The sequence below is a fragment of the Anastrepha ludens genome, chromosome 2 (genome assembly GCF_028408465.1).
Source record: "Anastrepha ludens isolate Willacy chromosome 2, idAnaLude1.1, whole genome shotgun sequence".
NCBI classification, from domain to species: domain Eukaryota; kingdom Metazoa; phylum Arthropoda; class Insecta; order Diptera; family Tephritidae; genus Anastrepha; species Anastrepha ludens.
This window is the reverse complement of record NC_071498.1, coordinates 19407863-19420548: the sequence shown is the minus strand read 5'-3', so window position 1 is coordinate 19420548 and position 12686 is coordinate 19407863. Positions and strand designations below refer to the sequence as shown.

At 41.2% G+C, this 12686-nt stretch overlaps 2 protein-coding genes across 2 annotated transcripts; both read left to right on the top strand.

Annotated features, from left to right (window-relative positions):
• Positions 1-210: 210 nt before the first annotated feature.
• LOC128856649 (transmembrane protease serine 3-like) lies at positions 211-1247 on the top strand. Its single transcript, XM_054091964.1, has 3 exons — positions 211-338; positions 393-940; positions 993-1247. The coding sequence occupies exons 1-3, from the start codon at positions 242-244 to the stop codon at positions 1155-1157; spliced, it is 810 nt and encodes a 269-aa protein (XP_053947939.1). The 5' UTR covers positions 211-241; the 3' UTR covers positions 1158-1247.
• Positions 1248-2920: 1673 nt separating this feature from the next.
• Positions 2921-4375, top strand: LOC128856638 (mite allergen Der f 3-like). The gene is made up of 2 exons (XM_054091954.1): positions 2921-3859; positions 4167-4375. The coding sequence occupies exons 1-2, from the start codon at positions 3107-3109 to the stop codon at positions 4329-4331; spliced, it is 918 nt and encodes a 305-aa protein (XP_053947929.1). The 5' UTR covers positions 2921-3106; the 3' UTR covers positions 4332-4375.
• Positions 4376-12686: the final 8311 nt, after the last annotated feature.

Sequence of the window (12686 nt, the reverse complement as noted above, 5' to 3'; positions counted from 1 at the left end):
TTTGGGAAAGATTTTGACACAATGTGGGGACTGTAAAATTTTGCTGCGTGGAAAATGTTCTTATATTTTGAAATAAGCGAAAGTTCACATAATGATTTACCATTTCTAAGTTTAACTAGCACACAATTGACCGTGAAATTACAATTACCACAGATGTACACACGTCTACTTTATTCCACACAGAATTTTCCTTGATTCGGTGAATTTCAATTTTTCGCAAACAGTAAAGTTTTAGAGTCGAATGCCAAAAGAGATGCATCCGTTGCTAGTATTTGTAATCGCAGCACTTCCAGCGCATCTAGTGGCGCTCGTCAGTCAAAATAAAAAATTTATTGAAGGTAAATCTAATGGAAAAAATATCGAAAACACTTTTTAGCGTTCGAATCTTATAGCCGTCAGTAAACTACGGGAGTCAAACGAAACTATGAATGGGGACTTGCCGTTCGCGATTCCTTTCCACGTTTCGATACAAGTCCATATGGGAGAGGAATATTATCATTTGTGCGGTGGCAGCATCATTCACAGCCAAATCATCATGACGGCAGCGCACTGTTTCCACGAGAATCATCCGATGGCAATGTTGAGCGTGGTAGCTGGAGTACAAAAGTTCTCGGTGGCCCCAAAGCCACGCTACGCCATTTCGCTTGTCGTGCGGCACAGATACTACTGGTCACTGCGCAGGTTCGACATTGCGCTGGTGAAACTTAAAGAGCCACTGCCTATTGATGGCACACATATTGACACTGTCGACTACCGGCTCACGGAGAATATGGAAGACAACAAGGAAGCATATCTAATCGTTTGGGATCGCAACAGCACTAATTTAGGAATTGTTGATTTTACTACTATCAATACCAAAGATTGCAAAAAGATGGGTTTCGTATATGTTACCAAGTTGGTTTTGTGTGCTTACAGTACAATGGGGCGTGGTGCTTGTGAAGTAAGTGTGTGAGAAATGGCGAGACTGTTTTTATAAGTATTTTATAATCTAGGGTGACTCTGGCGGTGCGTTACTCAGCCCAGATTTAACCAAACAGTTGGGCATACTCTCCTATGGCAGAATGCCTTGTCAGAGCAATCGCATTTATGTCTATACGAGCATGGTTCCAGTGGTGGGTTGGATTGACGAACAAATTAAAAGGATAGTGGGCAAATGAACACTGGCCACCGGCCGCAGCGATATCATGCAACTTATGTTATGTACTCGTATAAAGTCACAAAATAAAAGAGAAATATTTGCGAAACAATTTGTAGATGCTTCGCACTGTCCATTCGCAACGGCTGTCATGTTGCAAAGTTGTTTTGGGCCAGCAGAAGCGCCTACTTGTTGTCATCAATTAGGTAACAAGTACACGCGACCTATAAATATTGCATAAACAAAATAAATGGATTAACACAAAACCCCATACATACGCACACAAGCATGCAGACGAGCCCATGCGCACGCATGCGACAGCCACAAGCAGCCTTTATCAGATTTAAGCCAACATTTGCAGCAAACAGCCGAACGACCAAACGAGATGTTTAATTTCTGGCGACTTTATGAGCTACGCGAAAGGCTAACGAGCCTATGGATTTCTGAAAAGCAACCAGAATTTATATTCATAATTTTCAGTAATACCAAGTAATAGCTCCATGCAGGGAGTTGGTAAGGTTTTCAATGTCATTCTAGTAACTTTGATGTGACGAGCTAACTCTCAACCGTTAGGAAATTGATACTGTCCCCTCCCAGTTAATGGTTCACAATGGTACGTGTACCGCTAACTTTTTATTCTGCAGCTGAGTTTTGGCTTTAGCTGAACAGTTTTAGACCCATACGCGTAATAAACTCCTGCCTTTCCCGACTAGAATTACAGTGAGGCATGCCGAAGAATCAGTTAGGCCCGAATTTGGCAGGCCTTACTGGCCCACGTTAGGCAAGGCAAAGATTGGCATGTCAGAACAGTACCAAATTTGATTGTGGTCTCGAAAATATGTGGCAGTGTCTCACTTAGGCATAAATTGGAATCTGTAACTGATTTGTAGAAGGGCATCCGGAGTATTACCGAAGTTCGGTTTTTCGAACCTGCGCCTAATGAGGCAGATGTGTGACGATACCTTTGGGGACTTGGGCCTACTTTGGCTGCCTTATGAGGCGCAAATTTGGAATGCGGTCTGCCTTATTTGCGCCTAATCACCGCCTTACCAAAATTTCTAGTCGGGTTCGTGTCTCGACGCTAAAACAAGCATCAGCTGTACATCGTCTTAATGCTTGAGCGGGAGGAGAGGGGCCTTTTATTATAACTAACAACAATGTGTGCTTTCAAGGTGCCGTATTCACCGGATTCCTGTTACCGCTCTACCTTTGAAATATTCTATTCTTCTCCATTTCGATAGACCCAAATTTCACTTAAATGAGACTTCCTTTCCTTTTCTTAGACCTTTGCGCTTAGTGGTCGCAACGACCGACTGTATGGATGCTATGCATGCGTCTGGATCATAATTTATGTCCCACTGTGCCGGGTGCTTGTGTTCGTACATAACACAGTTTGTGGCAACTTGTGGCAGTGTAAACAAATTAGGTATTAAAATAAATGACCAATTTGCTGATTATGAAGAACAAGCAATGAATTTAAGCATCTTCAGTTCTTACTCCAGTATTGCTGTTGTTGTTTATGTTTTGTTGTGCGTTTCGCGGTAAGTAAAACATGTCGCCAATTTTCGCGTATTGGCAACTAATCAGCAAACAAATACCAGACCAACTAATTGGAGAATAAACTCTTAGCATCGAGCGGGGGATATAGGAGAGAAAGCGGATAGCATCCGCTGGTTAAGTTCTACTGCTCGCACGACGCTGCTGTGTGGCACTGCTGCATTCTATTTGCATTTGCCTTATCAGCTTATGAGCGAAAAATGAATTTTAGTACAGATTAAATAAAGAAAACCCAAATCTGTCACTTACTCAGGCTTATTTGCGTGTATGTACTGCGATTTGCAGCAAACCCGCCGCTATGTTGGCATGAGCTTTAACTAAATAACAACAAGATCAGATGCATCATTAAATTCATAAATAGCTGAGTTCCTGAGTCAGTTTCTGTAGTCGTTTTCGTGTTTACGCAGCACAAAAATGTTGAAGCTAAAGTTATTGTGCATCTTTTGGGGCATTGCCCTTAGCAAGAGCCAAATTTCAGCGCTTGATGACGCCGATCTCACAACTGTAGAAAATGCGGACGACATTTCCTTCAGCACGCTTCCTTCAACAACTAACGTAGTGCACACCGTGGCGCAGGGTTTGGACATCACTAGCAATCCCCAGTGGACCGATGCCCTCACACGCATCAACGGCGGTCGACCTGCTGCTCAAATCGTTCCCTATCAGGTCTCACTGCAGGTATTTCGACGTGGTCGTTACCATCATTTCTGTAGCGGTTCCATTATCAGTACTCACCATGTCCTCACTGCAGCCCACTGCTTGACCGAGATGACTGCAAGCGAGATCACCGTTGTGAGCGGTACATTGACATGGCGCAATGGTGGTGACCGTCATCGGGTTGTAGCTCTGCGTTCACATCCGAGCTTCTCATCGAGTTCGCTCATCACTAACGACATAGCCGTATTGAAGGTAACACCGCCATTCAATTTGGGCAAATCCTCAATTGGAACCATTGCGCTGGGCGGCCGCGCTCGCATCGGCGAGAATGTCGCAGTGCGTTTGACAGGTTGGGGCTCCCTTACGCCCACCGGATCGAGTGGCTTGCCAGAGCAGCTACAAGTGCTGGACTATCGAACTATTTCGAATCAGGAGTGTGCGCAACGTGGCTTTCGCATAACTGCCAATGAGCTGTGCACGCTGGGCGAACGCGGACGCGGTGCTTGTGTGGTGAGTAAAATAGCAAAACCAAATTGTTTTTCCTGAATTGCGTTTTCAAAATGATCTCCATGACCGTTCCAAGCTAGTTGACAAACACTTGCGGACGTCTAGGACAATAGCTCTGAAATTTATGTAGGCAAATATATTTCCACTTACATGAATAAGTTTTAAAAGAGCAAAGCAAATAGTATTCCGAATCAAATCAATTTTGTGTTAGTACTTTTTTTCACTTTCTTCTATTTACTATTCTTCAGGCTTAGTAGTTAGAAGTGCAAAAGTGTTGGCGTGAAGTTTGTTAAAATTTTCCTACTTTCAGGGTGACTCTGGAGGCCCACTTATAGCTGCGCATGGCACACCACAGCTGGTCGGAATCGTTTCTTATGGCACCGCAACATGCGCTCAGGGTCGACCCGATGTTTACACAAGAGTGTCAAGCTTTCTGCCATACATTAATAAAGTAATAACCAGCGAAATACCGTGAAGTTGTAAAAAAATGCTATTGTAAAAATTAAAGCTTGAAATTGTTATTCAAACCGCACAGACTCAGTCATTCTGCTAAAGGGGCGCTAAAGAGGAAAGCAGGCAAAATAAACGGCTAAACAATGACGACAATAACAACAACAACAAACAAACAAATAAACGAGAAATTTCATTCATGCCGAATGAAGCGAATGATGGCCCACCTTTGCATTGGTCCACTGGTCAAAAGTAACATACACACACCTGCACACACAGTACACAAACTACCAAGACTTGGTATATTCTCTGCCTGGCGTTTTGCGCTTTGACGCCGTCTTGCGATGGACGCGCTCCTCATGCCGCTTATTATGGCGCATAGCGCAGTCGCAGCTACTCAGCCGCAGACCGGCACTTGTCCACAAAGTCAGAAAGAAATGCCGTTGGTAAATTAATAAACTTTGCTCGAACATCCATAAAAAGTTCAGTATTTGTACAACGACTAATTAAAAAATCTTGTCCGATATTCGCCACAGACACCTCGCCCCACCTCCTGTTCTCCCTTGTTCTCCCCTCTTCTTTCAACACATTCACAATCTGTTGGTTGCAGACGTGTGAGTGCAATACATTTTCGAAGGGTCGCCGCTGGTCGGCGTGCATGGTTTGTTGTTTGCTCGAAAGGAGGCGCTAGGCCGATGACACTTGCAATAAGCAACCATCGCAACCTTAACCAAATCTAATGCAGAGGCAAACAATTTATCGCAGATTTGTCGCAGTTTCTATATATCCATCCCGCCGCTCCCAGCTCCAAAAGCTTAAGGCTAAACCAAATGGGAATAACTAAGCGAGAGTTGCGCAAATCACTTGAAAGCACACAAATACGCGCACACTCAATCAACGACATACCAGCGCATAGGCATCTATTAGGAAAATCTGGTTGACGCTAATGCCTAACGGGTAGGCCTGGACGCTGGCGCTTTTAGCCAATGTTCGAATTTTACGCGCATCAAATTCGAAATACATTTGTAGGCAAATTTTCTATGCAACGCATTTGAGGCCGGAAAATTTATGTTTATGAAAAAACGCGCTCGCATCATTAGACTCTAAGGCACTCGCGCGCATCGATGCGTTGAACTTTAGCCGCAAAATTCGATTTGGCGCGCGACCGTAGTAGAAACAAGGAACTTTGCACCTACCAGCAGTTAAATTGGAAATGCATTTGCTAGCACCAAAGATCCTGCCATGCGCATAGTACATATATTCAGTTTCTTGCCCTCAAGCGCTTTGAGATCGTCTCGAGGCGTTGACTGGCATCGCAGTCAACGCGGTTTACTCACCGCTGCGTGCACATAAATTCATTTAAATCAATCAATTCAATTTGTTTGTCAATAAAATTTAAATGAGTATTTCATTTAAACAAATTAAAATCGACCCAGTTGAATGTCGCAATCTGTAGGCAACGGCAGAGTCATGGCGTTGGAACCGCTGGCGCGTTGGAGGAGCGTCGTTCAATCGTCGTGGTGGATGTGTGTGTACGTGTAAATGTTGCAAGAAATATGAATATGAAGTGATTGTGGCCATGAGGCACAGAAATCAAATGCATACATGCCTACGTACTTGTGTATGTATGTATGAGTGGATGTGTAGCTCTCCCAGGCTTGCGGTAGATTTGGACAACGAGACGCTCAATCATCGAACTGCTCGCAACTCTTTGATTTTTTAAGCAATCACTTTGTGTATATCTTTTTGAGTGTGTGGTTGCATCAGCCCCTTTACAGCACCCTGCAGGGAAAAACTTAAACTACTGAAAAAATGGCAAAATCTCATCTTGTGTTTTTCCGCAAATGCAAACACCAGAATCGCAGTGGAGATGCAAATATTGTTTCGCAGTCTACAATAAGCTCTTCAAAATGTTTCTTAATAGTTTTCCAAAAAATTATATTGCTTGTACCAAGAAACCTGCAAACAGAGTCGCATTCTGATTAAAAGAGGGGCAACTGCAATCAGTTACTTGGATTCAGAAACGCAATTCTTTCAGCAAAAGGGCACCAGTTGGACGACAATAAATTTGATTGGAAGGCAGAGGCCTTGATTTTTTTTTTAAATTATTTACTGTATGTTACTTATACATACACATGCACACATACATACATGTGCACATACATGCATTACATACATACTTTTATTTTTTATTGATTCATTTATTTACATTGCAATCAGTCGCTCAAGCCGCTAAGCGTTCCCGTTCGGGGTGGCGTTGCGAGTACGCGTACGAGATGATGATTCGCCCATTCCATTGCCAATTAAAAACGAATAAATTTGTTTCTTGCTTGACATTCATTGCCTGTTCATTCACTAATTCTAAAAAACACAATAATCCATTGGGCAAGAAGTACACCAGCGTTGCTTTCAAGCAGAGTTATAAAAATTAAGTGAATGTAACTATAAAATAAAGGGGTACCTACGAAGTTAAAACATATTTTTTGAGGTTGAAGTTCTATTGAGGTGAGATTGCTGCTAGTTGGACAATATTGCGGGTAAAGCCTTATTTGATCATTGTCTTTGAGATTTTTTTTCCAAAAACTGGCTAAGTGCCCTATTGAGTTCAGATTTTCAGTGGTTTGTTGAGATCGAAAAAAATAATCAATTGGGTGCAAAATCAGGGCTATATAGTGATTGGTGCATTCCCACTGCCCAATTATGTTTTCTCAGTTTGTGTCATCTCTTCCATAATGCAGTCTAGCGATGTCACAATAGAACATGCCGCACAGAGGTACGAGAAGTGATACAGCCAGTATGAAACTTAAGAACCCCGCACAATTACTACTGATACTATTTTTGTGTTCGCTCTAGTAATATGCTGGTGATTTGAAGGTGTATATGTGAGGTCTCGATCGCAGTAGTTGACATTCGTTTGAAGCGTAAAGATCCTTTTTCATCCGACGTCGAAAATGTCTACGTTCGTCCGGGGAAAACAGAATTTGCGGGAAGTCATGCCTCATTTGTACCTTTTAAAGAAAAGTGCAGCTGAAACCTGTCGTACAAGCGATCAACCGAATCGGGAGGTGGGGGAAAATGATCGTTGGACCTTCCCCTTCCACTAGAAACCGGTCCCAGTTCGCTGGCAACAGCAGTGCAGTCAACATCGCTCCGCGCGTGAAAGCTGTTTTAAAAGTGTGTTAGGATTTTGCAGTGGCAAAAATGTAGCGATCGTTGGAGCAACGTTACTCGATCAAATTTTGCGTAAAGCTAAACAAAACGTGTACCGAAACCATTGGGCTACTCAAGGAGGCTTACGGGGACCAATTTCTGTCCAGTGCCCAGGTAAAACGGTAGCACAAGTCGTTCAAGGAAGGCCGGGAGGACGTCGAAGACGAACAGCGATCTGGACCCTTCAGCACGACAATGCGCCGGCGCACACCGCCTGCCTCTGCACCTCTGCATTGGTCAGATGGGGGTTCCGGTGCTTCCCCACCCTCCCGGACTTCTTCTTGTTCCCGCGCCTGAAAAGAAAGCTGAAGGGGAAGAGTTTCGACTCCATCAAGGCGATTCAAAAAACTGTGTCAGCCGAATTGAACGCGATTCCGGCGATTGAAAAATTGTTCCTGCAGTGGAAGGACCGCTATCAGCGGTGTATTCACGCTCAAGAGTCCTATTTTGAAGAATATTAATAGGACTATGAATAAGTTCGTGCGGTTTTACAACAGATGGCGTAACTTGATTATTATTCCATCGATCCACATTTCCAAACATTCATTGGAGAGCTACTGTCGTAAGGCACAAACGTCAGTATAAGTTTTTTATTTGAAGCGTAAACAACAATATTTTTACCACACTTGAAAATGTCGAATTTCGTGCCAAATAATGTGTTTTTGCGGGGAATTCTTCTTCATTATTTTAATATGAAGAAAAAAGCAGCCGAAAGTCATCGTATCTTGGTGGAAGTTTATGGTGAGCATGCTCTATCTGAGCGAACGTGCCAGAAGTGGTTTGCACGCTTTAAAAGTGGTGATTTTGGCTTGGAAGACGAAGAACGCGAGGGTGCGCCGCCAAAGTTCATGGATACCGAATTGGAGGAATTGCTCGATCAAGATCCGGCTCAAACGCAAGAAGAGGTTGCAAAAACTTTGGGAGTTGATCAATCAACCATTTCCAAACGTTTAAAAGCCATGGGAATGATCCGAAAGGTAGGCCATTGGGTGCCGTATGAATTGAAGCCAAGAGACGTTGAACGCCGTTTTATGGCATGCGAACAACTGCTTCAACGGCACAAAAGAAAGGGTTTTTTGCATCGAATTGTGACTGGCGATGAAAAGTGGGTCCATTACGACAATCCAAAACGTCGGGCAACGTATGGATACCCTGGCCATGCTTCAACATCGACGTCGGCGCAGAATATTCATGGCCTGAAGGTTATGCTGTGTATCTGGTGGGACCAGCTGGGTGTTGTGTATTATGAGCTACTGAAACCGAATGAAACGATTACGGGGGATGTCTACCGACGACAATTGATGCGTTTGAGCCGAGCACTGCGAGAAAAACGGCCGCAATACGCCGATAGACACGACAAAGTTATTTTGCAACATGACAATGTTCGGCCACATGTTGCACAAGTGGTCAAAACATACTTAGAAACGCTCAAATGGGATGTCCTACCCCACCCGCCGTAGAGTCCAGACCTTGCGCCATCCGATTACTATCTCTTCCGATCGATGCAACATGGCCTGGCTGACCAGCACTTCCGTAATTACGATGAAGTCAAAAAATGGATCGATTCGTGGATTGCGGCAAAACCGACCGAATTTTTCACAAAGGGAATCCGTGAATTGCCAGAAAGATGGGAAAAAGTAGTAGTAAGCGATGGACAATATTTTGAATATTAAATTTGTAACCATTTTACGTCAATAAAGTTTCAAATTTCGAAAAAAACCGCACGAACTTATTCATAGTCCTATTAGTTGTGTAAGCCAAAAAGTTTAATAAAACTGCTTAAAAAAATAAGGCTCATTACTTTTCAATCAAACCCTGTATATTGATCAATATTTACGGTAATCACGTTCCATCAAATACTACTTTTAAAGCGTGGTTTGGCGCTTCCAAAGTGACAATTTCGACTTGAGTGATAAAGATCGCGAAGGGGCATCGAAAACTACATTAATTATTTAATGAGGACTCATGTCGAAATCTTGCTGATATGTCTAAAGAGTTGGATGTTGATAGATCAACCATCGGTAAACGTTTGCACGCGATAGGAATGGTCCAGAAAGGAGGTCACTGAGTGTCACATCAATTGAAGAAGAGGGATATAGAGACACGATTGGTGGCGTTTGGGATGCCTCTTGCATGGCAGAAAAGAAGAGGCTTTCTGCATCGCATCGTCACTGTCGATGAAAAATGAAGCGATTAAGATAACCTAAGCGTCGCAAAAGTTGGAGACTGCCAGGTGAACTAGGTCCATCGACAGCGAAAAAAAAATTCATGCTTCAAAGGTTATGTTGGGCACTTGGTGGGATCAGAAGGGTGTGTCTATTATGAACTCCTTAAACCTTCTGAAACCATCACTGGCGATCGTTACCGACTGCAGCTAATGCGTTTGAATCGAGCTCTCAGAGAAAAGTGGCCGGAATGGGACGATAAACATGGCAAACTGATTTTGCTGCATGACAACACCAGGCCACACTTTAGAGGTCCAAAAATATTTAGAGGGATTGAATTGGGAAATCTTGTCCCTCCCGCCGTATTCCCCAGACATTGCACTTTCTTATTACCATCAGTTCCAATCAATGCGGGCATCCCTTATTAGAGGGCAGTTCACTTCTTACGAGAGCATCGCAAGCTGATTCAATGAATGGATCCAGTCAAACGAACTCGAATTTTTCATGAGAGGAATCCGTATGCTGCCTGAAAGATGGAGTAAAGTTGTAGCTTCCCAAGGTAGTTACTTCACATAATATCAGGTATTGATTAATTGTTTAAATAATTCGTAACTTTGGCTAAGAAAGGACGAAAACTTATTCCCTTACCCAATATTAACACCCAACTCTGTTTTTACACGATCCTTAGAAATACGTGTAACATATAGTGAATTAGGGGATAGGTTCCACAACAATGAAAAATAATGTAAGTTGAACAAACTCTAAATATTTTCTCAAAAAACCGTGCTGGAGAAGTAATAATGAAATCCATATTACATAAGAACTTATAAAACAAAAACAATTCATTTTTATTACAAGAAAAATTAGTGTACAAAGAAAATTCAATCCATATACATTGTCTACAAGAATGATAGAAAGAGACTGCGCAAGTTAGAGAGTGCATGACGTCACGTTTTTCCGAGTTGTGCGGGTATTGCCAACCATTTGCTCTTCGCAATAAATTGAGTGCTTTTTTATACCCAAAATGAGAAAATTTTGAAGTTTCGTGTTTGTTTCTTTTTTTTTTAATTTAAAGCTACCGAAACTTTAAGTTAAAAAAACAACTGTATTATTATACAAAAGAAGGTTAAAAAAGGCCTTTTAGTGCTAATGAAAATTTGTTGGTTCTTATAAAATTTGATATTTTGAAAGTGCAAATATAAATTTTTGCTCCCTTTAAGGTTATGCAAGAATATTAAATGCCCCTCTCTCAACTCTTCTGAAGATTGAAAACCTTCTTACACATTTTAAAAGGCGTTTGAATTTACTGAATGCGGATTAAAACCATAGAGGTGTAATCGTTTCTCCCGGTCATCAATCCCTAGTGGGACATAGGACATCAAGAGGTGTATTCATAGTAAAATTAAGCAAAAAAATACCAGAAGAAACTAAAGAAACCATTATGACATTTTTACAAAACGAGTACCTTATCGAGTTACATAACCTCAAAAATAGCAAAAAGTCCTTCTCTTAACAAAACAGTATCTCTTAACAAAAAACTCATAAATTAAATTGTACATAACCATAACACATCAATTTAAAAAACACGCACATATTAAAGACAATTTGTCATGAAAACAAAGTTATTTAAGTGATTTAATAAACATTTGGTGTTTTATTTTCTTTAAATGGGCGTTTTAGTGCGTTTTTATATCCAAAGCTAGGCAAGACTGCAGTAGCGAGAGAGAGATTTGACTGCCGAAAGCAGAAGAACACGAACAACACCTGCAATCGCGGGCAATGCTACCAGATGTTAAAAAAGTAAAGCTAAATGAAACTGAGTGAATTATTTAACTAATTCTTATAAAAAAAGTATATTTTACAAAATTATAAACATTACTTTTATTTAGAACAGCCTAGAAAAATGTCATGAAGAAAGAACTAAAACTCCGAAACTAAATAACAAACAAAAATGCTAACTCAAGTTACGGAAATGGTAATCTGGCCATACTGGTGCTAAAACCACGTAACTCATTGTCAAATTCGCTGAGCGCAAAGTAACGGGGCCACGATCAGCGCCATTTCATTTTTCTTTCCATCATGCATTGTAGACACATACTTATAAAAATTCAAATTGAAAGTAGGAAAGAAATCAATTTATCAAATCAAAAATACTCGACGACAAGAGCAAAATACTATCATCGGTAGATATCTTAGATGCTTTGTCGAATATGTCCAGCCCATCGGTCGGATTCTATTCAAAATATTAACGGCTTTTGTTGGTTTTTTCGTTGGAACAATGACCGTGTTTTTTGCTTTCTCGAGTTGCTTATGCAAGGTGGCGCAAAATTAATCACCCTATCGAAAAATGTATAATTTTGGAAAATTTATAAATGGTGTCGCATGTCAGTCATATTTGACACTCATGAACTAGAGAGCTGCAGTATACAAACAGACAAGCAATATGCCACACTTAGACCTGTCGTAAGTACGTTCTGTTACCACTATTGTAAAGGTCAAATAAAATTAAAGGTCATTCAAATTTATTATTTTTATTCATTCAAGCATTGATTCAAAATCCAAATTGGATGATTAATTTTGCGCCACCTTGTACAATACTTGTTATCGAACTAGACGCGAACTAAATATTTCGTTGAAATTCTAATGAACAGTTGGGCTTGGTTAGTTCTAAAGTAAACTTAAGAGCAATAACTCGAAAAATTTTTACTTAATAAGACATCCTTCCAGGAATTATGTTTTATTTAGAAAAATATTTTTCGTTTTGGGATTCGTCTTTTCACGACCAGTAATCATTTGCATTAAAATTTTCCCGGTTTCGCTTGGCTTCAGCAGAGTTTGAGTTTCACAGATGGTAATTCAGTCCTTCAAATTTTCAATGTCAACTCATGTGACTCCCACACTTAGAGTTTCTATGATATAGCTGCTATTTTCAAATGGTTCAAAACTGTTTGGAAATTCGTAAATGTTTAATTAGTAAGAAGTGTCATAATCGGCTTTCTTCAATC